The sequence below is a fragment of the Panthera pardus genome, unplaced genomic scaffold (assembly GCF_024362965.1).
Source record: "Panthera pardus isolate Hobbes unplaced genomic scaffold, ASM2436296v1 HiC_scaffold_25, whole genome shotgun sequence".
In the NCBI taxonomy this organism is placed as follows: Eukaryota; Metazoa; Chordata; class Mammalia; order Carnivora; family Felidae; genus Panthera; species Panthera pardus.
This window is the reverse complement of record NW_026526821.1, coordinates 41610356-41637450: the sequence shown is the minus strand read 5'-3', so window position 1 is coordinate 41637450 and position 27095 is coordinate 41610356. Positions and strand designations below refer to the sequence as shown.

Genomic DNA, 27095 nt, shown 5'->3' with positions numbered 1-27095 from the left:
TCTCTCAAAATAAATAAATAAAACATTTTTTTAAAACTATGATAAAAAAGCAGTCAGCCATGTTAGCCAGAGTAGGGAGCTATTTGGGCATATTCATGGTTTGTACAGTGTTCATGTTTTTGTCTGTGTTTAGACGTGATAATGGAGCGGTCTTTGTGTGGGGGCAGGGAGGGGAAGGGGAGGCGCCTTCATGATCAGAGTAGCATTGTCCTGTGTTAGTATTCTTTGAAGTTGTTTATGGTTGACAGGAGAATGCTACAACTTAGCTGTGAGTACCAGGCCAACCCCTAGCTGTTTTTCTTGCTTTCTTTCTTTTTTTCTTACAATAAAGGGATGCCCAGAGTTACAGGTATAATCTTTCTAAATGGAAACAGTGCACTAAATGAAGAGCTGTTTCCAAAATAAAGTCTTAATAGTTCTACTGCCTTAGCTACCAAATACAGGTATTAGTGGTGATTGTCAGTACTGATGCCACCACTACCCCCCACTGCCAAGAGTCACTTTTCTGGCTTATGGTGCCCGCCACACATACAATCTGGTTCTCCTCTGCCTATTATACCTTAGTTTTATGTTAGCTTCAAACCTTAAATTTCTAACAACAGAATCATTTGTTTAGACGTTTTATAGGTTGAGCCCTGTCAATTTCAGAGTAAATTTCAGGAGGTAAAAATCCTTAAGTTTTCTCATTCATTTAGCTATCTTAAAGATATCCAGCAGTTCTGTGCTTAATTTAACATCTCTTCCGTCTACGTTCTGCTGATCTCGCAAAATGGATAATTGTAGAACCATTATTAAACGTAAATGTAAGAAATATTTCACACAAAGGACCATTTTCTTCCTCACTAATGTTTTTTTTTTTTTTTTCCTTTTGGTTTTCTGGTTGTTCACATTAACTGTTTTCTGTTATTAGTCCATTACCATCATCGTCAGTAGCAAAGCATTTTTGAAGGGGGTTAAGTGGCTGTCAAGTGCATTAGAGGGGATGGAGCCAGTTTGACAGCTGTTTCATCTTGATGCTTCGTGGAGTCAGAAGAACTGAAAAGGCTGTGATACTGGGGCTAAGGTTAGGGAAGGAGACAGCAAACTATGTGATATTGGAATCATGCAGAAGGTTCTAGAGTCACACCTGGGCTTGAAACCCAGTGTCCGTGTGAACTTGGCAAGTTTCTTCTGTCTCTGAACTTCAGTTTCTTACTAAGTGGCAGAACTAATATCTACTCTGTAGAGTTATTGGAATTACATGAGAAATCATATATACTGGGAGTAAGCCATGCCATAATGTGTGGGGAGAAGAATTATGAGAAAGAATGAACTCCACAGGTAAATTGCCAGTCAAGAAGTCATTGTATATGACAAAAACCCTTATCCTATCAATGTAAGTGGTGCTTCATGGTCACATCAAAGATCGTGAGTCTCCAACAGGAAGGAAAATCCTACTTTGGTTTCCATGATTAGTTGTTGGTTTAGGAAGCCAAGATTAAATGTTACCCAAGAGAGTAAAGACTTTCAAATCCACATGGAGGCCTGGAGCGGGAAGGGAAGCACCCCCATACTGCCTTCAAGCAGTTTTATTCTCTTGACATTTTTCTCCCTCTCTTCCTCCTGTTCTTCCTCCTCCCCCACACCCTCAAGGCATCCTGTATGGGGCAATGGCTAGCAACTCAGGAACTCAAAACACAAAGTGGAAAACTTGTTCTCCATCGTTGGGCTTGTGATCTAAAACTCTAAGCTGGCAATCAGGATCTCCATTTCTTTATTGATTATGATTAAGTCAACTGAAACATCTCCAAACTTGGAGCATGTCCTTCAGTTCAGATGTCTTCTCCTCAGAGAGGCCTGCCTCCAAGTGGAAGCAGCCTTGACCCATTAATCCCCACCATATCCCCCTATAGTGTCTTGATCACAACACTTAGTAGCAGTTGGAGGGAACTTTTGTGTGTTGGTTTGGTTTTTAAATGCTTTATATTTTACTAGAAGGTAAGTTCTGTGACGACAAGGATTCTAGCTGCCTTGTGTATTTGTTTCCTCAGTGCCTAGAACAGTGTCTGGCCCTTAATAGATTCTCAGCAAATGTTTGTTGAATGACCAGTTAAAGCCATGCTGAACAGTATATGCACATATTTGTTCTGAAAATTTTTTTTTTCTTTTCTCAAAAAGAGAGCATGTGCTTGAACTTGGGTTTGAATGCCAGCTCTGCCACTTTGTAGTACGCCACTGAGCAAACTCCTTACCCACTCTGAGTTTCATTATTCTCAGTGTAGAATAGGATCAAATGAGAACAGTATGTAAAAAGTACCTAATAGAAGTCATAACCCATAATACGTCCTTAATTGATACAGGATAATGGTTAAAAATGTACACTATACAGTCCAGTAAAGCTGTTTGCGAATCCTTGCTCTGCTGCTTACTGACTAGGTAACCTCTCTGTCAGGCTGTCTGCTCATCTATAAAATGGTGATAATAATTGTACCCACTTTGTATAATTGTGAGGGTTAAATGAGATGATTCATATAAAATACAAAATACTTGGGTGCCAGGTACATAGCAAACCCTAGAAATGATCATTGTTCTTGAAAATGTTGCTACCTCGTAGTTGCCATATAGTGACTTATATAGTAAGTATACTTTTATAATTAAACATTTAAAGTCCCTAATTAATGTCATGGGACAAAGAAAAGGAAATAAAAGGTCTACCTATTGAGAAGGAAGAAATAAAGCTGTCTTATTCACAAATGACATCATTATCTATGTAGAAAATTCAAAATAATTGACTGAAACACCTTTTGGAATTGATAAGCCATTATGGCAAGATTGCAGGATACATTAGTTAATTGCATTCCCCTATACCAATAATTAACAAGTGGAATTTGGAATTAAAAACACAGTGTAATGGGGCACCTGGGTGGCTTGGTTGGTTTAGCATCTGACTATCGATTTCAGCTCAGGTCATGATCTCACAGTTCATGAGTTTGAGCCCCACACTAGTCTCTGTGCTGACAGTGGAAAGCCTGCTTGGATTCTCTCTCTCTCCCTGTCTCTCTGCCCCTTGCCGCCCCCTCCCCCCAAATAAATAAACTTAAAAAAAAAAACAGTGCCATTTACATTAGCACCCACAAAAAGGAAACACTTAGGTAAAAATCTAACAAAGTATGTATAAGGTCTATATGAGGAAAACTATAAAACTCTGATGAAAGAAACCAAAGAACCAAATGAATGAGGTATTTCATGTCATGAGTAGGGAGACTCAGTGTTGTTAAGATGCCAGGTCTTCCCAACTTGATTTATAGATTCATTGTAATCCCAATCAGAATCTCAGCAAGTTATCTTTTGACTATGGACAAACTGAAGTTTAAATGGAGAGGCAAAAGTCTGGAATAGCCAATACCATATTGAAGGAGGAGAACAGAGTTGGAGAACTGACACTACCCAACGTCAAGACTTACTAGAAGCTACAGAAATCAAGACAGTATGTTATTTGCAAAAGAACAGACAAATAAGTCAATGGAGCCCAGAACTAGACCCACGTAAATACAGTCAAGTGATATCTGACAAAGGCACAAAGGCAATACAATGGAGCAAAATAGTCTTTTCAACAAATGGTGCTGGGACAACTGGACATCCACATGCCAAAGGGGAAAATAATGAATCTAGACCTAGACCTTACATCCTTCACAGAAAGGAACTCAAAATGGATAGTAGATCTAAATGTAAAACACAAAACTCTTAGAAGCTAGCATAAGAGAAAACCAAGATGACCTTGGGTGTACGGTGATAAACTTTTAGATACAACATCAAAGGCACAGTCCATGAAAGATATAATCGATAAGCTCAAAGTCATTAAAATTGAAAAATTTTGTTCTACAAAAGCCCACACCTAGAGAATGAGAAGACAAGCCACAGACTGGGAAAAACTGTTTGCAAAAGATATCTGATAAAGGACTCTTACACAAAACAATACAGTGAACTTTAAAAAGTCAACAATAAGATGATGAAAAACTCAATTGAAACATGGGCAAAGACATGAACAGACACCTCACCAAAGAAGATATACAGCTGACAAGTAAGCATATAAAAAGGATGTTCATCAAAATCATGTCATTAGGGAATTGAAAATTTAAAAAAAAGACAAAAATGCTATACCCTCTCCACACCTATGAAAATGGCCAGAATAAAACACTAAGGACATCAAATGTTGATGAGGCTGTGGAGCAACAGGAACTCTCATTCATTGCTGGTGGGAATGCAAAATGGTGTGGCCACTTTGGAAGACAGTTGAACGTTTCTTATAAAAATAAAGACAGTCTTAATATTCAATTCAGCAGTTGCACTTCTTGCTGCTTACCCCAATGAGTTGAAAACCTATGTCCTCACATACACTTATATGTGAATGTTTATAGCAGGTTTATTTATAATTGTCAAAACTTGGAAGCAGTCAACATGTCCTTCAGTTAGTGAATAGATAAACCATGGTACACGAACCAACAGTTAAATATTACTCAACCCTAAAAAGAAATGAGCTATCAAGCCATGAAAAGACATAGGGGAACCTTAAATATATACTACTAAGTGAAAGAAACCAATCTGAACACTATATACTATATGATTCTAACTATGTGACATTTGGAAAAAGCATAACTTATGGAGATGGTAGAAAGATAATTGGTTACCAGGGGGAAGGGGGAAGGGAAGGATGAATGGGTGGAGCACAGAGGATATTTAGGGCAGTGAAACAACTCTGTATGATGCTATCATGGTGGATACATTATTTGTTTGGCAAAAGCCCACAGAATGCACAACACCAAGAGTGAACCCTAGTGTAATCTATGGACTTTGGATGATGATGATGATGATGATGATGATGATGATGATGATGTGTCGGTGTCATTTCATTGCTTTATGTAAGATGTCACACTCTGGTGTGGGATTTTAATAGTGGCTGCGGGCATGTGAGGGTAGGGGTGTATGTGGGAAATTTTTTTACCTTCTTCTCAATTTTCCCGTCAACCTATAACTGCTCTTAAACATATCATCAATAACAAATTACAAATAAATCATTATGCAATCATCATACATTTATAATCTCCTTTTTTTTTCCTCATTCTTCTTTCACTTCTACCCTCACATCCTCCAATTTTTCCAATGTCCCTTTATTGCTTTGCTAAAGAAAAAAGAAGGAAGAAAAATGGATGGATGGATGGATTTGACATCATTACACGTTTTTCTTAAGAGTATGAGGTTAATCTGTTAAAAGAAAGGTAATTATCCTCTAAACAAATAATATTTTTCATACGTATTTTATCCACTTTTAAGCAAATGATAATTTATATTCCATTAAGATTGGCTCACGCCTTACTCTGAAACTTTAAAGTCACTGTTTTGTCTCTTTACCAAGCACCATTTTTCTTTACTCTTTCTTTCCAAACTCAGATGTCTGTGTATATGATCAGTGCTTCTCAGAGTCTGCAAATTAATGAGGTGCCTATCCAGTGGACAGCCTTCACAAATTAAAACATTTCAACACAGAAACCAAGAAGGAAATCTCTTGTAATTGGATGTAACCATAAAATAAGGTTAAAGGCCACTTGGAATACTGATGTAATTGACAAATAGTTGCAAAGATCCTTTCCCCCTATAATTTTCATATATTACTACAAAGACTTTTTCACATTGATATTAGGTTCAGAAGACCTTTGTGCTCTTCTCTCTTGTAGTATCACTTGGGATATTTTAGGTGACCTATTATTACATTTAATTACAGAGTATAATTTGTAAAGACTTTTTCCTTCAAGTGTCACTTTAAAAAAGTCTCAATAGAGGTTGCCCTTTCCTATACCTCTTAACTTTCCACTGTACTAAAACTAAATGCCCCTTCATTCTGTCAACTTAATGTGAAGATCTAGAAGGACTTGAGCACATTCATTTTAGCATCAAAATGTGTCTAGAATTTCCCATGGGAAAAGAGAAAACATCTTTATTGAAGGACATCGCCCCAGATCTCCTTGGTAATCTTCTTTGGCAATTCTTTCCAACCCATTCTGGTTCAAAAGAGGAATTAGATTTACCTAAGAATATAGTGTTTGTTAATATCAGGTGTTAAAAGAATTCTTAGTATCCAAGAATGTAATCCTGGTACATTTGCACATTTCTGCTCCTCCAGGGTTTATGCAAACTATCTTCAACTTTACAAACATTGATGCATTAAAGAAACTTTGAGATATCATGACATAGATATTAATGGTCTATTCTACCTCCTGTTTTCACTTTATTTCTCATGACAATATTTATGAAACCTCAGAAAGAATAATGTAATGAACCCCTGTGTGCCCTCCCATATCATTCAACTTCAACATTTCATTAGCATGTGTCCAGTTTTGTTTCATTTCTACCCTTAGGCATGGCATTACACACAATTTAAAGCAAATACCACACATTATATATTTTAACCATAAATATTTTAGGATGTACCTCTTAAGAAGCAAGACACTCAGGGTGCCTGGGTAACTCAGTCGGTTGAGCATCTGACTCTGGCTTTCGGCTCAGGTCATGATCCCAGGGTCTGGGGATCGAGCCCTATGTTGGGCTCCATGATGATTGTAGAGCCTGTTTTGGATTCTGTTTCTCCCCCTCTGCCCCTCTCTCCCACAAGCACATTGTCTCTCTCTAAAATAAGTACTTAAAGGGGCACCTGGGTGGCTCAGTTGGTTGAGCGTCCGAACTTTCATTCCGGTCATGATCTCACGGCTCGTGGGTTCGAGGTCCCCATCAGGCTCTGTGCTGGCAGCTCAGAGCCTGGAGCCTGCTTCGGATTCTGTGTCTCCCTCTCTCTCTACCCCTCCCCCACTCATGCTATGTCTCTAAAAAATGAATAAACCTTGAAAAAAATTTTTTTAATAGGTACTTAAAAAATCAAGGCACTCTGTTTTTAAAAATATAATCATTATCATCACACATACACCCTAAAAATTAGCTAATCTTTCAAAATAAATAACCAGTCATTGTTCAAGCCACATCAGTCTTTTTTTTTTTTTCTCTCATCAGTAGATGAATCAGGACCCAAATTATATCCATACGTGATATTGGTTGATATACCTCTAAAGTGTATAATAATCTATAGGTTTCCCTTCCCTCTTCTTTTTCTCACCATCTGTTTTTGATGAAGCCATACCATGTATCCATTAAATTCCTACATTTTGGGTTTTGCTAATGGCATCCTCGTGGTGTCATTCACCATGCTCCTCTAAACCTGCACTTTCTGAAAACCAGTAGTTATATTGAGAGGCTTGATCTAGTTTAGGTTTGATTTGGTGGGGGACAAGAACACTATATAAGAGGTGCTGTTCTGCCCATCTCAGAGGAAGCGTGTCTAGTGGTCACTTGTAATCTTTGGTCTTTATGAAACCAGTGCACTGACAATGACAGTCATTGCCTATGAATCAGCATGGCTTGTCACTCAGTTGAATGAGACCTGGGGGTGGTAATGAAACTTGTATGGATGCCCAAGACCTGGACACCAAGCTTAACAGTGAAATCTGGTATTAAATATATTTGTGAATTTTACATTTCTACATACAACTCATGGTATCGAAATAGTAGTGTTTTTTGTTTTTGTTTTGTTTTTTTTTTTTTTACCACTTCACTAATCTGGCATTTGGAAACAAGTAGTTGGGGTTCTCCAGAGAAACAGAGCCTGTAGGGTATGTGTGTGTGTCTTTGTGAAGAGATTTATTATATGGAATTGGCTTACACAATAATGGAGCCTGAGAAGTCCCAAGATCTGCAACAAGGTAGAGACTGGGGACAGCCAGTGGTATGGTTCCAGTCTGAGCCTGAGGGCCTGAGAGCCCTGAGAGCTGCTGGTCTAAATTCTGTTCTGAGAGCCAGTAGTCTTGAGACCCAGGAAGTGCTGATCTTTCCATTCATGGCCACTGGCAAGAAAAGACCAGTGTCCCAGCTCAGTGCAGCGAGGCAGGAGATCCCTTGAACTCATGGAAGGGTCAGTTTTCTTGGTTCTGTGCAGGCTTTCCGCTGATTGACCAATGCCACCCACATTAGGGAGGACAGTCTGCTCAGATCGTACTCAAATTGTACTCAGTCTATGTACTCAAATGTTACTCCCACCCCAAAACACCTTCACAAACAAACCAGAATGTTTGGCCAAATATCCAGGCACCCCATGACCCAGTCAAGTTGATGCATAAGGTTAACTGTGACAGAAGCCATTCTGTTCACCCCAGATACAGCTGCAGTGGTAATTTTTCCATTTGTTGGGCTTTTGATATTCTAATATCAGCCCCAACTACAGTCCCACCTCATGTGCTGTCCTAGCAGTAAATCAGTAACATCTGTCATCTCTCCAGGCCCCTTGCTCATTTACAAGGTGTTTGGGGCTTGACAAATACCTAACAGATATTCTCCAACTCTTTCCTGTTTATGGAAATAGGATCCGATGAAAGTAACGCAGCACAGCTCGAGATGGCAGGCTTAAGAGCTGTGCATGCTCTGTTCGTGGAGGTCAGCATACCACATTTTTCATTTCCCTGGTTTCTTTTAGAAGCAAAATGAAATGAAGCCTGAACATTGCAGTGTTAAACAGCTGGAGGGTTGTTCCTGCTCTCCTCCTAGATACAGTGCGGCATCGCTATTTGTTTTCTTTTATTAAATGTCTCATTGCCTCTGAAACAGAAGTAGAAATCACAAGTGGCATGGACCAAAGGAGCCTGCAGCCTAAGCTTACTTCTCTGTCGCCCATACCTGGAAGTAACTTGCCTGCTTGTTCGGAGACAGCTGTCAGCTTCAAGTTGCTACTGACCTTATTGTTTACTCTGCTTAATTAAATACCATTTTAATATTTTCTCATCTGCCTCCCCTTACAGCTCACATTCATGCTGCGGCACAACACGGGTGAGAAGGAAAGGTCTTTTAAGCCAGAGCACTTAATTAGCTTCCAGGCCCCAGGGGGAAGCATTGCATAGAAATACAGCTAAAAGTAGGGAAAAGAGTAGCCATAACCTGAGATGCAGCAGTTGATGGTTGAGAAAACGCTGACCACCTTCTGATGATGCCCATGTTATTAAAATTGTTTTGGGGGTGCTGGGTGTCTCAGTCAGTTAAGGGTCTGACTTTGGCTCAGGTCATGATCTCATGGTTCATAGGTTTGAGCCTCACCATGGGATCTGTGCTGACAGCTCAGAGCCTGGAGCCTGCTTTGGATCCTGTCTCCCACTTTCTCTGCCCCTTCCCTGCTCGTCCTCGGTCTCTCCCTAAGTCTAAAAAATAAATAAACGTTAAAAAAAAATGTTTTTGATTGTTTTGGAATCAGTGACCATTTTGAATCCCATATATGATAGTGACATGTCTGTATCATCAATTTCTGCTAGTATCCCTGCTTATTGGGTTATGCTTGCTCATGTCTGCCAGAGGCTACTAATTTTTCTCTTCCCCCTTGGTGTAAATCAAAGAATGGCCCCAACCCCCACCCTAAGGTTCTTAGTCCCTTCCAGGCACTGTCAGGTGACCATTTAGTGCCCCCTGCCTGTATTGTTTTACATGCAGTTAACAATCTTGTTAAGACTCATTGGAGGAGGAAATTCCTCATACATTAAGATATTATTATAAAATAAAATGTGGTATAAGGTATAGTTAATAGATTTAATTATAGATTATATTATACAGATATAGGCATAGCTATAAATATAGTTATATAGGTATAATCTAGAAATAGATTATAGATGTATATGGAGATGTCAATAGATATAATTCAGTATTGTGTATAGATACATGGAAGTATTCGTATAAAATAAAAATCTGTTCTTGTTGTAAAAACATGCAACACAGGAGTTCCTGGAAATGATGGCAGCATGGCCCAGTTCCCTTAGTGCTGGCCGCCATTCCAGCTTGCTCCTGGGGCGATGCCACAGTCCAGCCCAGTGGATGTTAGCTAAGATATGGGGCAGGCTGGGAGCTAATTTGTAGCTCTTTATCTTCTGAATGTTCTGGAATCATTCTGACCATGAACTGACTTAGGCCCAGTGCATGAGCCACAGTCACCTCAGTCTTATCACCTAAGGTTGCAATAAAACTTGCATTTTAAATTCTTTAAAAATGCTTGTTCATCCCTAAGAAGATAACGAGTAAGGTTTCTGTGAATCAAAAAGTCCTCATCAGAAAACCAAAAATGCTGAAGACTAAGAAAAATGCTGGGGGGGGAAGAAAGCTGCTGGAGCCAAGAGCAAAGACGACCCCCAACCAACCCCACCCCCATCACCCTGGCTGGCTTCCCAAGCTGGTTAGCAGGGAGCACTAAGCAAAGGACTCTCTCTTCACATCTAAAGCTGGGATCCCCCTTAATCACCACCAACCCCAGCCCCATCCTGTAGCAAACACATGCTGTGTGCCGTTCTGTGACCCTTTGACTTTCCCATGGTTCTGGCCACGGCCCTGGAGAAAAGCCGTACTATGTGCTACAGCGCCCCAGGGCTCGCTCGCTCTCTCCCTCTCTCCCTCAGGCTGCAGCCTGGTGGTTAGAGGGAAGTGAGGCCTGCCGCAAACAGTAAGAGACGAAGTATGGATAAATGTGCCTGCCTCCCGTCATTACAGATGACTCAGAAGCACAGTCTACATGTCTCTCGAAGGGTCCCCAGCAGGACCAAGTGCTGCCCTGGACAGTAACCTGTGCATCGACAGCCCTCTACCGGCCACCTCCTTTTCCCACTCTGACTTTCCCGCCCCTTTACCTCTGCATCCAAGATCATCTGTATATAATCTCCCTCTGTCTCTGCTTTCACAGGGTCTCAAATAGAGGCACTTGCCCAGAGGTCATTGCTCTTACAGTTGGGCATATATCCCTTCTGACCATTTTTCCAATGAGAGAGAGATTTTAAAACTTTTTTTTAAAAATCAGTGCCAATTATGGGTATGCTCAAATAGTTGTACTAGGCTTTCCTGGAAAGCAGTTTTCTGCATCCTGGGCATTTCATTCCCCTTTCCCTTGCAGCAACCCTTGCGATACCTTTTGGTATTTTCTTACAAACTAAAATTGCATTTGTGTATTCCTTCCTTTTTTTTTTTTTTTTAATTTTGAAAGTTTATCTTGAGAGAGACAGCACGAGTAGGGGAGGGGCAGAGACAGAGAGAGGGAGGCAGAGAATCCCAAGCAGGCTTTTGCATCATCAGCGTGGAGCCCGACGTGGGGCTCGAACCCATGAACTATGAGATCGAGACCTAAGCTGAAACAAAGAGTTGGACACTAAACCGACTGAGCTACCCAGGTGACCCACCATTTTGATTTTTGGTCCTCTGTATGTGACGTAATACTTCTCTGACCCTTACAAAAGCTCTGTCTGTACCCAGGGTTCTGAGCTTTCCTGGTTCTACTTTGGTGAACAGCCCCTCAGTTCTGCTGGTTGTTCCATGTACATTCTCTCTCTTGTGTCCTTTATTTCTTTCTAGGAGATTGTTGTGATGATTTCCTCCTGTCAGGGTTTTTCCTCTTATTTCTTTCTGGAATACCATTTGTTTGTGTTGATCCCCTGGTCTTGTCCTCCTTGAATTTTCCTGTCTCTTATATTTGCCATTTCTTTCTGTCTCTTTCTCCTCCCCCCTCCCTCCTTCAGTTGCTCCTTCTCCGCAAAGTGTTTGCGAAGCACTGCACAACGCGATCCTTTTCATTCTTCCTGACCTTGTTTTAACATTGTGCTTATTACTTTTGCACCTTCTCATGCTTGTAACAAGCCTGAAGGCCTAGCTTCTTCCTGAAATGATCAATTATATTTATTTCCATTGACATCTGTATAGCTCCTTGTCATACATTCCTTTTGTTGCAATAGCCCAGAAGACATACACAGAATTCTTCTTGTGTGTCTGTTTATTTTAAGAACCAATTTCTCTTGGGACGCCTGGGTGGCTCAGTCGGTTAAGTGGCTGATTCTTGACTTCACCTCAGGTCATCATCTCACAGTTGGTGAGTTCAAGCTCCAAGTGTGGCTCTGCACTGAATCCCAATCCCTGCTTGAGATTCTCTCTCTCTCTCTCTCTCTCTCTCTCTCTCTCTCTCTCTCTCCTCTCTCCCTCTCTCCCTCTGTCTCTCTCTGTCTGTCCCCCTCTTGCTCTCCCCCCACTCACTCATTCTTTCTCAAAATAAATTGAAAAAATAAAACTTAAAAAAAAGAACCACTTGTCCAGTCTCTGCTAGTTCTCAGCTCACTGTTTATATCAACATCTGGCAGTCACCCTTTCTCTTTTATAAATTTGAATTAGGCTTTCTCGAAGATGCTTCGATTCCTTTCACTCCATTTATTTAGATTTGTTTTCCAAGTAAATTGTACTTTTATTAAAGGTGCTCACTGTGGCCTTTGCCAGTGAACTTCTGTACTGTCTTTTGTTGCTTCTGAAACTGTATCTTTATTTTAGAATTCAGGTAGTTTTTTTTTTCCCCCTTGGATGATCCCCTTTTTTTTTCTGTGTGTGTTGCTTATATTTCATAACAGTAATGAATCATAGCACATGTTGCAGTCCTTTGAGATGATACTTGGGAGAAAGAAACGGGTAAGAACATCAGTTTGTCCCAGTTTCACTCAACATTTTGTCTTTATTGTTTGCCTGTGTAAAGCTCCCGTCCATTTTTAGATAGGCTTATTTCTGTTCCCAGGAATTCACTGCAATGCGGTTACATTTACATATATAATATTGATTCCAGGCAACCAAAAAAAAAAGAAAGAAAGAAAAATTAACACTTCGCCTAATTTGTTTCCTAATTGAGATCACCTGTTTCTTAGTATTTATAAGTAAAATTGAGAAACTCCTACGAAAATCAAGAAAGCATTTGCTAATCAGAGTTGAAAATGGCAGTAAATGAAGCCATCACCCTTTTCTCGGTGGATTTTTTAGCCTGCTGGAAACAAAGCCCCAGTGGATTCTGGAGCTTTTATTTCCGAGCTCTGTGGATAAAGTGCTATGAGCAGCAAGATAACCATCTGCCCTAACCATCTCCGTAGGCTGGGGTATTTATGCATTTTGGTGTCTGTTTGCTGCTGATTCACCTTCTCTTTGCCACTTCTGCTGCTTATTTATCTTCTAGTCCCCAACATTACATTTATTTGCAATTTCTTACTCGAAAGACTCTGGGCAATCCAAGTCATAGCTCAGTCAGTACAAACTGACATTTCTTACTTTGGAAGGCAGTTTCCTTATGACAGAAACTGGATGTCAAATTAGCCCAAATTAGCCCATTATTTCTTAGATTTAATGGCCCCATCGCGTTCTCCGCGATCCCCCGGCTGGTGTGATTTCCCTTTCATCTGTACGATCTTCTTTCCACATTTTGCCAGGACTCTGTTTTAACTTGTACCACATTGCTTTCAGTGCCTCTCAGCTGAGAACAATCTCGAGTGCTAAAAGTTGTGACAGCTGAAAGACTGTTGCTCCCACAGGCTCAGGTTCGTTGTGGGGAACAGGGCCAGACACGAGTATCCAAGGAAGCACGTGCTTCATCCCCTGCCCAACGGGCAACCTTTCCAACTTCTCTTCTGCAGCAACTTTTCAGATTTGGACAGAGGCCAAGGACAGTTGAAGAGTTTCTAAAGTTTGGCTTTGAAGCATAAGTTAAGATTTGATAGACTCCTTCTCTACAGTAATTTAGTAAACTTCCTTTGTTCAGAAGAGAGAAGATACTATAAATCTGTGAAATTTTGCTGCAAGGGAAGATCTGAAAGAGAGAAAACCCAGGCTTCTCATTGTTCAGCAGGATTTATTAACATTTAATATTAACCTAACATTCATTGCATCGGGTACCTAATAGACCGTGTCTTTTATGAGCAAAGTGCTGTGCAGGAGGTACATGTTTTCAATGTATATATTTTTCAACTTAGATACTTAATTGTGTGGATGATATCTGTTTGGTGAAGGAATTATTAAAAATCTACACCTACCCCATTCTTTTTTAGAATCAGAGATGTTATATGAGAGAAGGTTTGGTCTGGGTTTTCTCCCTGCCTCCAGCCTCCCCGACATAGTCAAGCCTCCATCATTGTCCCCAGTGAAAGGGATCATCGGTGTGGATAATCCAAATCCTCAGCTAATCCTCTCCGTGGGGTGGGGTCACAGGCCCACCGCTCAGGGCCACAGGCCTAATCACACCTAGGGCATGACCATGGCTCCCTCCTGGGACCTAGGGCAGTGGGTGGACACTGAGGAATAACTCCCAAGGCAGGGAGATATTCTGAAGGCAAATAGCCTCACAGGGATCATCAGGAGCCCCTCGTCCAAAGAACAAAAAAGGGGCAGTGGGTCTTCCCTCCTAGTCTCAAGAGCTGACCCTCTTGCCCTGGAATTCAGGGACTCATTGGTATTCAGGGATGGCCCAGTACAAGGCCAGCCTGAGGAAACTTGCCATCAATACAGAAGTGACCTCAGGTCAGACATAAAAGCAGGGGATGGTCCTGCTCAACCACAGGCATGGATGGTAGAGAGGAGCAAGATAGTCACGTGGGGGGTCCCTGAAGCGTCACACCGTGTCCCGGTGCTTGCGCTTCTACTAAGAGGGAGACTTTGGGATGCCAGTAATGAATGTGCAACTACATCTTGATTCTTAAGCTTTTGGGGACCTTTGAATTTGAGGTTTCTTTGAATTTGAGTTTAAGTATATTATAGCCAAGAGGTACCACACAATGAGATTCTCATTTGAAAGTCTGTCAGTCACATTGGCCATTTGGAGCAGTCATCCCCCTCAAAATGTCAAGAACCTCTTTGAAGATGTATATGGTGCAAGAAGGAATCGTGAGCTGAGAAACAAAGAATAGTTCTTTCTTTCCCCAGATAGCATTTTTCAGAATCTCAGTATCCAAACTATATCTTAAAATGAGCTTTGGGGGCATAGTTAATTTACCTGGTGTAGCCTATATTTTTAAACATATGAACATGATTCCCCATTTTGAGAAACACATTAACTCTTTCTTACTTTAAAGCAATTTTTGAAATAAAGGGTCTGCCAGTATCTGATATGAGGTGACTTTGGAAAAAAACCATTCCAGACTGTTGTCTTCCATTTTCCTTTGAAGGGGAAAACATTAAAGCATTAAATACTAACACATTTTAAGCCCACGTGCCCTGAAACATCTAAAAGAGGAGAAAATGATTATATTTGCAGATTAACTCCGCAAGGACAAAGCTGTGTAGATAATAATGTCACCTACTTAATAAATGCATGCTGTGACTTGGGCCCTGCCCCTAGCACCTGACAGACCTCTCATTTCATCTTCTGATTTAAAAAGCATTCTAATCAGATGAGGAAAGTGAGGTGCAGGAGAGTTTCATGACTTAATCTGGACCCCAGCATGGTAATGCCCCCCGTGCCCAGCGTGCTGGCTGCTGTGTGACTGGGTGCCCAGGACGTGGCTCACAGTGCAAGGGTAGGACTCCAGCAGTCGTGTGGTCCACATGGCCAGGTCCTCTTCCGCCCTCCCCGCCTGGATGCAGAGACAGTTGCTGTGTGTGGGACCCTTACCAATCTCTTAACCTAGATCCAGTAAACAAAAGTCAAAGAACCAGAGTGAGCCCTGGAAACTGCGCTTCTCCACAGCCTCTGTCCTCCCGTATTTTGCTTCAGCCGAATGAGGTTGAGAGGGGGGCCTGTCAGACTGCCTGGAAGCGGGTTTGCCTGCTCCCTTACAGCTGACATGCCATTGCTCCCGGCTCAAGATGCAGCCTCAGCTAGTTGCTCTCTTCCCTTCATGAGCCGAAAAGATGGGCCTGATACCGACTTGGGTTCTAGAGAAAAGCTCAACCAACTTCACAGCCTGAGCTGATGGATTTGGGGCTTTCTAATGTGGCCTGTTTGTCTGGGGGGGGGGGTCTCCCCCCAAGCTTGCTGGTCTACCAGGCCGGGTGGTCGAGATCATTGAAGCTCGCTTCTTACCCTAAGCAGGAACGCCAACCTGTAAAAACTGAATATCACATGACTTTAAATGCGCATTCCTTATAAAATGTTTAAAGCTCACTGGATTTTATTAGAATATGTGAACCAGACTGAGTATATTAAATTTATGAGTCCAATTGATGCAGTACCATAATAATTCAATACAATATGCTTATGTCATTAAGCTCATAAAGAAGATTCTCTGAATAGCTGTAATGAATAGTTCCAATTCTGTAATCACAGACTAACATTTTCACCCTGATGAATTTTAACTGGGAGCTCTCAGAATTCTCTATAAAATCAGGAAATAAATGCCATATTTCAAATGATGGCTACTTATTTCAAGTATTTACTTTAAAACCGAAGATGGATAGAAAAGAAGTACCTGCTAAGATAGAATTATTCATTAGAAATACTAAAAAGGTTGGAAAAGGTTAGTAGCACGGACTGTGATGTATGGCTAGTCATAAATTATAAATAAAAACCAATGAGACTTTTCTATTCTGATTTGACTAATTTCATTGACTCTCTCATCCCTTACCTTCTTCCCACGCATATCTGTTGTGATTATCTATCACCACGTAATAAACTACCCCAAAACTTAACTTCCTTAAAGCAGCCACCACTTTATTGCTTGTGATGCTGTGGTTCTGGAATTTGGCCAGGGCTTGGCCAAGTGGTTCATCTTTTCCAAATGTCAGGTATCATGTCAGGCCACTTACATGGCTGTATTCTGATCATGGTTCCACTGAGGACTGGGCTCAGATGGGGCACCGAAGCCTGCAAGGTGACTCCTTCACTGTCAGCTTTACTTCCAGTGTTTTCTCTTGGAAAACAGAAGGCCTGGCAGGATCCATGGATCAGAGAGAAGAGATGCTGTTGGAGCACAGTGAAGAAACTGCAACATGAGGACCATTGGAGAGCCGATCCAGTGAGCAGTACATTCCAGAAGTGTGTCCCCCGCGCTAAATGAACCCCACATAGTGTGTGGTCCAGCCATGCTGGACTCTTGGTGGGACCCCAAGCTGTTCATTGTCACCATGAGGCTTTGCACATCCCCCCCCCCCCCCACCCCACTGCTGGGAATAGGCTTCTACAGTATCTTCCACAAGTATCTCTACCTGTCTGATTCTTACTCATCCTTCAGCTCTTGGCAGAAATGTCACCAGTTCCCAGGACTAGGCTGGATGCCTTTTCTATGTACTCCAAAATCATCTCATTCCATATTTTAATCAGAGCTTTACTTGTCCCAAGTCCCTGGAATGCCTGCATGTGACTCAAGACGAGAACTGACCTTATTCACTACTGACTCCTCAGCAGCATGACCTATAGAAAGCTCTCAGTAAATATTTGTTGGGTGCATGAATGAAGTCTCAAGAGGAGCCGACGAAGAACAAACCTTGATCCAGTCCTCAGAATACAAGTAGGATTTAGACGAAGGATTCTGGACAATGAGGAGATGGTGCAGGGCGGCCCAGGCTCCTTTTCAGCACAGGCTCAGTGTCTGTTTTAGTCAACGTTGGACACCCAGTGCTTGGCACGCTGCTCCATGTAGGGCAGGTGTGTGGTAACTGGTGGATGGATGAGTTGCTTGAATTAAACCATCCTAATTTCATCAGAGTGTAGAGGACATTTAGGACCATGTCAGGAAAGGAACCCAGCATTTTTGATCCAGTGGAGACAAATTTTAGGATCCCTAAAATAGCCAGATAAAGGTGTCAACTAGAATTTATGAGAGTTTAGAACTGGGAAGACTTGAGTGAGTGAATATTGACCCCACTGGTAGGGGGTTGATTCATGATCCATGGCCAGTGGTGACCAGACCTCTCATGTCTAGAAATATCCCAGCATGTCTCCATCCCCGCTTGATTGGTCTTTGGAACCCATCAGTCAAGGATGAATTTTCCAAGTGCTACAAGGTAAATGAAACCTCTAAGTCTTATTAGACTGATCGCTATCTTTAAGCTGCCGCCCTGGCTAATGGCTTCTGGAAATGAATTCCAGCGAACTGTCTTCCCTGTTAATATGTCACAGTGGAAAGGTGGATAAGGCCCTACTACATTTTTAAAGTACGTTTTAATAATTTCAATAACTTTAAATTACATTACGAATTTATGTTAAAATTTTGTGAGATGAAGGGGCTCCACAACAATGAGATGGCTGGGGAAATCATGAGAGTGGCACAGCTGGGTGGTGCATGCCTGTGAAATGAGCAGCAGACTACACTTACAGTCATGAGCCCTGTTAAAGCAAGCTTTTTAGTAACCTAAAATAGTCATGACTTTATCCCCCTGAGCATTAAAGCAGAAGGAAGGGAGCCAAAAAATAAGGTAAGATCTTTGAAACGCTTCTGAAGCCCTCTTATTCCCACGTCTTCTCTATGCGTGCGTGCGTGCGTGTGCACATGCGCGCGCACACACACACACACACACACACACACACACACACACTCACACACAGTAAATTCTGAGAGTCTGCATGGTATGGAGATCCCTAAAGAGAAGGGCTGTGTTTACATGCACATTTACTCATTACCTTTCAGGCTTAAGGGATTGCACCTTGTAAGTGACATTAAGCCATCTGACTTTCTCCTGAATTTAAAGACCAAGTTGTTTGTCAGCTTCTGTAGTCTGTTGACATTGGCTAAGCCACTGCCTCTTGGGATCTCAGTTTCCTCATCTGTAAACAGGATTCACATACCTGTCCTCCTCCACCTCAGCATGTCTTAGGGGTCATGGGAGCTCATGAACTGGTAAGTGTTTTGTACAAAGTGCCTGAAGATCCAAATCCAGCATCCGGGCCTTCCACATTCTCCTTCAAGTCCTGCTGTTCCCCACACAGAGCCCTGCACATGCTAGCCTTACTTACTCCCTTGTTCACACAGTTTGCTGAGTTTGGATACCACTTCATCTTCCCTCCTTTCCAGATCCCAGACCTGAAAGGAAATGGCTGCAAGATGAGAAGGGCCACACTATCGAACTCCCTGCTGATCATGCAGGTTTTTGCCTGGAAGGACTATGGAGCATATGGTCGGTCCCAACAGACTAATGTTTCATCCAGAAACTCCAGAATTGAAAAGAACAAGCCAGCAGAGGCCATCGTAAGGCCAGCTTTTAGCTAGGTTGTTCCGGTAACTTAAGTACTTTTCCTTTCAGCTAGAGCAGAGCCTAAAATTATATTGTAGGGCACATATGAATCATGTTAACAAAATGACCTTCATCAAGAATGAAATAAAAATGAAAATAGCATGTAGCAGCACATTATATTTTCAATTTTTTTCCTCATGCAATGTATCGATTGAGGTACCAGGCTAAAGCTCTAAAATAATTGACTAAATTCTTGCTGAATTACCCTGTATTGCTGTAGGGAGTGTGCTTCACCTTTCAGAACTCATTAACACAGCCAGTAGACCATATTAGCCTGTGTTTTGGTTCAAAAGATTAATAATATTTAGTTGTTGTATTTTGAAATGGTGTTGGAATTTTGAAGATTGGCCTGCGTGTATATATCAGGCTTTGGGCAGGAGCTTTCCAGGTAAATGCTTGGCCAGGGATGTACCACTAGGATGCACTGACCCATCAAAAATGTTAGTCACTAAAGCCTCCTAGGAGTGAGAGAAGGGTGATTTGGGCAGATCTTGATGTGACTACAGACTACACCCCCCACAGCCCAGGGGCTTGGATATGGTATAGGTGGAAGGTTTCCTCTCATCTTGACTGGCACCTACTACCTGCCAGTGGTCCGGAGTTAATGTCCGTTAACTTGTTTGCAAACAGTAGAAAATCACTGGGGCCACATTGTAAGCAAATGGACTTCTCCACTCCCAGGCTTGGGAAATGCCCGACCAAAGTCTCTCCTGGAGCTGCCCCTCTGTGAGAGAGGTCCCTGAATTTCTTACACTCTCATAAATGCTCTATGGCAGTGGCTGTGAAGTCAATAAGAGATCGATTCCAGCAGATTCCAAGTGGTATCTCCAGTACCACCTCTTTGGCAGTGAGGTGCCCATCCCAGAATATGAATGGGAAAAACTCACCAGCCCTCTGCCATAAGTCAGCTAGATAACCAACCCCCAAAGAAGGGAAAGCTGTTTTTTCAGAAGGGAATCTGAGTGCTATTAGGGAAGGGAAAAGGAAGCAGGCCAGTCAAAACATGGCCAGTGCTCACCAAGACTCTGTAAGGAAGATATCAGAGCATGAACAGAGTTACATTGGACTCAGTGGAGAAGAGTATAAGGCTCACAGCTAGAGGTCTTTTTCTCATGTTTGTATGGAACATTAACTCTAGAGAACCCAGAGGCCCCCTGTCTCTGTGAGAGCAGCCTCAGGCCTGGAAAAGGCAGCATATCTGGCTCAGTGTAGACAACTTTGCCTGGTGAGAGACAACAGTGCTCAGGACATGGGAGGCCCAACAGGATAAAACGGGGATGGTAGACGCTGGACAGCAGGCTGGTGATTGAGACCCAGCCTCTAGGGCTGAAAGATGTGGGTATGTATCTGCTATTCCTACCTCTGTGCTTCATGACCTTTGGGGCATTACTTAAGCCTCTTGGTCCTCAGTTTCTTCATCTGGCAGATGGGTCCCATGCAGTGTCCCTACTTCATAAATAGCTATTTCATAAATAGCTCTTGTGGTAAGTAAATGAGATATACCATGAAAAGTTCTCACTGTGCCTAGAACATTACGTGCCCTTGATAACTGGCCTCTTCGTAAGAGCAACAAGATGGCAGCTGGTCAGACTGTTGTGTGTACGTGGGAGACAATCCTCAGGAGATACTCAGAGTGGTCTTGGCAGGTATGAGTTGACCACTTTCCTTTGGAAAGGAGAGGTCAGGAGCCTGATGTAGGTGTCTCGAACAACCTGTGTGTCCTCGTCTTTCCTGTGGTCTTTCGGCCTTCTCTTGAAAGGCTCCTGGTCCCCTCAGGATTTTGTCTTATTTGGAGGTGGAGATTAAAAGCACATGCCTATTTGACATTTCCATTTGGAACACACCCATGGGTGGTCTCTCCCAGTTTCGTCTACGCCTGCTCATTGCCTTTGCATGGATTGACTTTAAAAAATAATAAGAGGGGTACCTGGGTGGCTCAGTCGGTTAAGTGTTTGACTTTGGCTCAGGTCATGATCTCATTGTTTGTGGGTTTGAGTCCTGCGTCGGGCTCTGGGCTGACAACTCAGAGGCTGGAGCGTGCTTCAGACTCTGTGTCTCCCTCTCTCTCTGCCCCTCTTCCTGCTTGTGCTCGCTCATAAATAAATAAATAAATAAACATTAAAAAAAATTAAAACATAATAAGATATTCCCGCGGACTGTAGAAGAAAGGCACTTTATGGAATCAAGGTACTCTGTTCAGTACTGAAATGTGCGTTCAAGATCTGCCATCTAAGCCTGATTTTCTGAAAGTATCAATAAGAAAACACCTTATACTTTAGTGTTAGTCCAAGTAGCAAAAAGTAAATAACCTAGATAAATGTCTCATATATTTCTTAAATCTTTTTTTTTTTTTTTTTTTTTTGCCAAATCAATACATGACTCACAGAGTTTGATCTCCAATATTGCTGTGCTATTTGCCTTCTCTCCCCTGTGGCTTCTGTTCTCCCTTCCATCCCAAAACTTCCTCTCTCACCCTCCTCCAGCCGGCCCCTCCATCTCTCAGGGCCCCTTTTGGCCCCTTCCCTTTCCTGCAATCACTCATACTCAGACCCTGTCCCAGACCCCTTCTTGCTCTGTACTATGGGTTTGCAATCTTAATTGAAAAAGGATTTGGTTTAATCTGACCTACATCCTCCAAGTACCAGGATGAGGCAGGGCCAAAATGTTGTGCAACCTCTGAGGATATAACCATCTATTCTCAGTGGCCCTGATCCGAGTGTTGAATGAAGCAAGGACTCAGGTGAGATGCCCACCCCCACGGCGGGGAGGGGTTACCGGCCCTCTGTGGTCCCGAACAGCAACAGATTTAAATACGTCTACTTTTGTTTCTTCTTCTTTTTTTTTTTAATGGAGAAAATGCCATGTGAAAGAAACAGAAACTTGATATTGGATTTCACAAATCCTTTTCCTACTTTGCCCTTCTGACCCTGATAAGCCACTTAAACTCCTAATGTCCTTCAATTTTTGTAATACTTTTTTATAAAGTGCACTGCCCTGGGGATACAGCTTGGCCCCTGGACTTATTTTTCACATAGCAGGGAGGGCTAGCCTTGACAGGAAGGACTCTCATTTTCTCCCTTCAGCCACAGATGCCATAGAAAACATGGTAAGCCCAAGCCACAAAAATTACTAATGTAAATATGTGTATATTTAAATATGTATTTTATGTATAATTATAACGTATATTAAATATATGCAAAGGTCGAGTTCTAGTTCATTGGCTGATCTAGGCCTGAGCCTCAAATCCTAAAGGGAAACTTTTTTATTGGAGAAAGAGTGATAAACTTGATTCACCAGACACCGCGTTATGTAGAGGCAGATTTTATCACTGAGGAAGAGCTCAGAGAGAAGAATCAAACTAGTCACCATTGCTGGACTCTCTGCAAAAGACAGTCAGTGGGCATGTGCACATGCAGAATACTATACAGCCATGATCATGAGCAAACTACAAGGATGCCCAACAGGGTGAGCGAATGTCCCAAGCTTTGTGTTACGCACAGGAGGCCAGACACAAAAGAGAGTGTCCTGCTAGTGGTTCCAGTAGTGTGAGGGCCCCCCCGGGTACTAGCAACATTGTCTCGTTTTTATCTAGGTGCTCCTCACACAGGTACGTCCAGTCTTGGAAACTTCGTTAGGCTGTGTGCGCATGCTGTTTTCTCAGGGTACACCTCAATTTTTAAAAATTAACTCACCAGAGTCCGTCATCAGGGTTCTTTCCAGGCACTTTTCCCAAGCTCAGCAGTGTGCCAGGCATGGCAGTGGTTACAAAGAAGAAGGATATGCTGTCTGTGACCTCAGGAACCTTCTGGGAGTTTAGTTTTGTCTTCTGTCCCCAGCCCTACACCTAGTCCTTTGGTTTTGTCATTCACCAGAAGTTGGCCGGCCCACTACAAGCACGTGGCTCTGGACACAGCACCAAGGCCACCCTGCCTCCCCTTGGATACTTCAGAGCACCTCAAGGTCACTATGAAGAGTACTCTCTAATCAAAGCATTTCTTTGGCCAAGGAAGCAGTCTATGTAAAGGGAGCCCCGGCTGCCCAATCCTGCAATGCAGAGGTTTGTTTTGCAATGAAAAAACTCTCCTATAATGTTTCTAATTCGTTGAATGAGGTCCCTGTATCTCCAGTTTCCATGGAGACATGCCAGTGAGATCATTTAAAGAAAAAGACACTCCCTGCACCTAGTTTAGTTTACTGGTCTCTTGATGGCAGTGACCGGGCAGGGAAGGTATCTCCAATATTTTCTTTATTTTTATCTGTGTTTTTTAACTTTAACTTTTCATGACCCCCTTTGGGTTCCACTGGCCCTTTAAAGGTCCCCCACTCTTTGTGAACCAATTACGACAAATGCGGATACAACATCTGTCCCTAGATTTGAATACCTTCCATTCTGTCGGAATTCATCTCCAGGGCAAGCTGGTTGTGAGCATTAGTCTGCACACTCGTGCGGCCTGTGGGAGACCTGTAGCAGGGGCTGTTCCCAGCTCTGTTCGAGCTTTAGACTGTGGCAGACTTGTGGCCCCACACTCCAGTACACAAGCTCCTCCTCATCCTTGCTGGAAACACTTCCCTCTTGACCTTCCCACAACAGTCAGTTTGCACACGTGTATTTATCGCATTGTAAAGATTGGCCGGCCAGCAGGTGTGGTCTGCGTTGGACACTCGCACCCATGTTGGATGGATTTTTGGGTCCCTCTAAAGTTGCTGTTCTCTGCTTCCCTTCCCCCAGTGAGGTTGAAGTCCGGTTCCTTTTGCCCCTGATGCAAAAAAGTACTGGTGTAAGGTCTTCATTTTTCAGCAATTGGTTTTGACACCTTCTTGCCTCGACCTGATCGCTCTTTCAAGCTCCTTTCCTGAGAGATTACCATGAGACCAGTAAGTGAGGAATACTGAACAAAAAAGACAGAGTCCGAGTTAAAAACCCTTGTTTTCCAAGTCCCCTCTCCTGATTGCTAGCCTTGCTCACCTCCCTGACAACAGGGTCCTCATCCAAAAATGGCTATGACTAATAAGAGCAGATAATTCTAGGCGGAGTACAATAACAACATAAAACGAGGTGAGCTCAGAAATGCGGAGGCACAGTACAAATGTTTTGTTCTCTTGCTTTGGGGATGGCTTCATGGGTGTACACACGGTTCAAGACTCACCAGATTGTCCGTTTGAAGAATGTACAGTGTGCGTCAGTAAGAAATGAGACGTTAGAAGATTTTTAGAAAGTAAATTACTATACGGTGTCAATTATTAATAATCCTCATTACTTTTAAGAAAGTAGCTGATGAATTTTCCTTGAGCAGAGTGTCTTCTTTCAGAAGTAAATTTAAGGCCGGCAGTTCGTAGGGGCAGCTGGATGCCACTTCTGCTGGGCCGGGTTTTCGCAATCGTTGCATGAGTGACATTGGGAAGGCAATAATGCTTGCATGGGGCTGTTCCGTGCATCGTAGGATGCGCCTAGATGCACGCCACACCCCCCCCCCCCCCCCAGAGTAACGAAACCATCTGCAGACATCGCTGTGTGTCTTCTACGGGGTGGACCGCCCCTGGTGGGAACCACTGCTTCTCGGCCTCAGCCGTGTTTCACTGACAAATTTCTTTGTTAGTCAAAGTCCATAATAATTATGTTAATGTCAGGGTTTGTGATAGGATCATTTATATTTTTGAAATAAGCTGAGGCAGTAATAAAGATTTAGGCTTACCCATTTTCTCTTGTAAATAACACTTGCCTGACCTGAAATATATGAACTATTTCTGTGTGTCCTCTTTTCCTTTAATACATCCTGCCTGCACCCACGTCTCATTCCATCCCTGGCATCTCGGATCCTTGTCCCAGACATGCTTTGCTTGCTCGGTGCCAGAAAAGGCGGTGACTGCTGTGATAAACACGTGCAGCCGTGGGGAGGGGCAGAGCAGGGGGTTCAGAGCAATTAATCTTAGTCAGAATTTCTTTTCATTGATGATTATGGGTTTTGCAAAATGACTCGTAAATATTAGTACTTGGAACTGACCCGCTTGTCCCCAGCATTTCTTTTCCTTTAAAGGATCCAAATCAGACAGTTACAGTGCTGTTTAAAAATGCTAGTGAGCAGCACATTCAGCATTCTACAGATGGCTAGGCTTTTTTCCCCCTCCCTTTAATTGGCTTTCTATTTAACGAGTAAGTTGGGGGGAAACGACCTGTTAAAAAATAGGATATTAACTGATGCCACTATTGTTGGCAATCAGACCACTTCCCCACCCCCCCATCCTGGCACCACATTGGCATTTCTCTGGGCATTGTCCGCAGGTAGACCTGAGGCCATGTTGCCCTGAGCCTGAGAGCAGAGCCACCCTCGTAATGGATGTGGTGGCTCTATTCCCTTGGGTTGGTCTGGTGAAGGCCAAGGACACACAGATTCCCATGTGCTGTTTCCAATGGCAGCAACAGCTCTTCCAAAGTGGGTGGCAAGTTGTTTCTGGGATTTCTTCTCTCTCCTTGACTCCACCCCACGACGACGTCTAACCACGTTTTGTCTCCTGTCTCTTCCTCAGAAATACCTCAGGGACTTTTTCAGCGTGATGCTGCAGTCCGCGACGTCTCCCCTACACATCGACAAAGTGGGGCTGACTCTTTCCAAACATACCATCTGTGAGTTCTCGCCGTTCTTCAAGAAAGGGGTCTTTGACTACAGCAGCCACGGGACAGGGTAGAGCTGGGGGTGACGGAGGAACCACCGATGCAGTGCCTTCTCGTCCACGTGGCCCTCCCGGCGCGCCGCAGCCTCCCACGCTCCTTCTGGGCCTGCCTCCTCCTGTGGCAGCCGGACGTGCAGCAGCCGGCCCAGGCCGCCCCGCCAGGGCCTCCCGGGTGCCTGACTTTGGACTGGCATGTTTCGCTTCGCTGGTGGTGACCCTGACGGGGCAGCTGCTACTGTTCCATTGCCGTTGAACGTGGCCTTTTCCCCCATAGTGCTCCCTCCTCCTCGCAGCGGGAGGCCTTCCCCTGTGGCAAAATGGACGTGGCCGGCTTATCTTGGGCCTCCCTGAGCCAAGCCAACCTGGGACCTCCCAAACTGGGTGTGCGGCTTACCAGACCTACCTGAAATGACTTTCATCTGGTTTCCTCTTCCACCAAAATATATCTTATTTTTTATATGCCTTCCATATGGCTGGCTGTATCCCACGAGAAGCATTTTAAATGATTTCATTGTATTTTTTCCGTTTCCCCTCATTTGAGTCAGAACTTTTGTACGATACCTGACCACTGATGTTTACACAGAATTTCATATTCTGCAAAAGGGATTTATGGTCCAATCATGACTGGAATCTTCCATGCCTGACAAATTAGATGTAGGCGACATCACTTAAAACATCTGTAAATCCATACAAACAGGATATATGTTTAATCTTGAATATCTGAGGAAATTTTCCTAAACGTAAATGGCTACTGTGCATTCTTGAGCTTTCTCCGCTAAGCACAAAACAAGCGCGTAGCTGAATGCATATTTTTAAATATTTTTTTTCACGTTTTTGTTACAGAATCTACTGGATCTTTGGCTGAAAGACTAGAATTTACAGTAGTTTATTAATGATCCCTTAAAATTACTCAGGACTTAATGTAGCATTGCACATCCATGTACAATGAAACTGCTTTGTTTTACTAAGAAGAAAAATGTAAGTAGAAAAACATGTGGCATATACTGAAATGTATATAATTCTACCTATAGATTTATATATGTACACACGCCTGTACAATAGTTGTATCAAAATATATAATCATCCACGCCAAATTTATTACAGGTATTTGCTATTTCAAAATTTAAATTGAGCTGCTATCAATATTAAATGAAGTTATAGAACCTATCCTGTAGCACCGTTTAAGTTTGCGACATGATCATCCCTACTGGTCTGTTTAAAAATTTATCTAACGTGTTTGGAAAGATCGGTAATGTATAATTTAGCATTTGTTTTGCAGAAGATGCTGTTAGAGTAACATTTGAAGCCACGAATGAATGGGGTAACAAAATGTGTTTGCATTCAGTCTTCTACAATATACCTGTGCAACT

General features: G+C 42.7%; 1 protein-coding gene across 5 annotated transcripts in view; it reads left to right on the top strand.

Annotated features, from left to right (window-relative positions):
- Window positions 1-26892, top strand: part of KIF16B (kinesin family member 16B) — a 288842-nt gene extending 261950 nt beyond the window's left edge. For 4 of the 5 annotated variants that reach the window (XM_053890450.1, XM_019462503.2, XM_019462500.2 and 1 more), the window contains one exon: window positions 25582-26892. In XM_053890450.1, coding sequence (XP_053746425.1) covers window positions 25582-25740 — 159 coding nt within the window. In that variant the 3' untranslated portion in view covers window positions 25741-26892. Of the gene's footprint in view, window positions 1-16748; window positions 16842-25581 lie in introns of all 5 variants that reach the window. The other variant, XM_053890449.1, reaches the window with a different exon arrangement.
- Window positions 26893-27095: the final 203 nt, after the last annotated feature.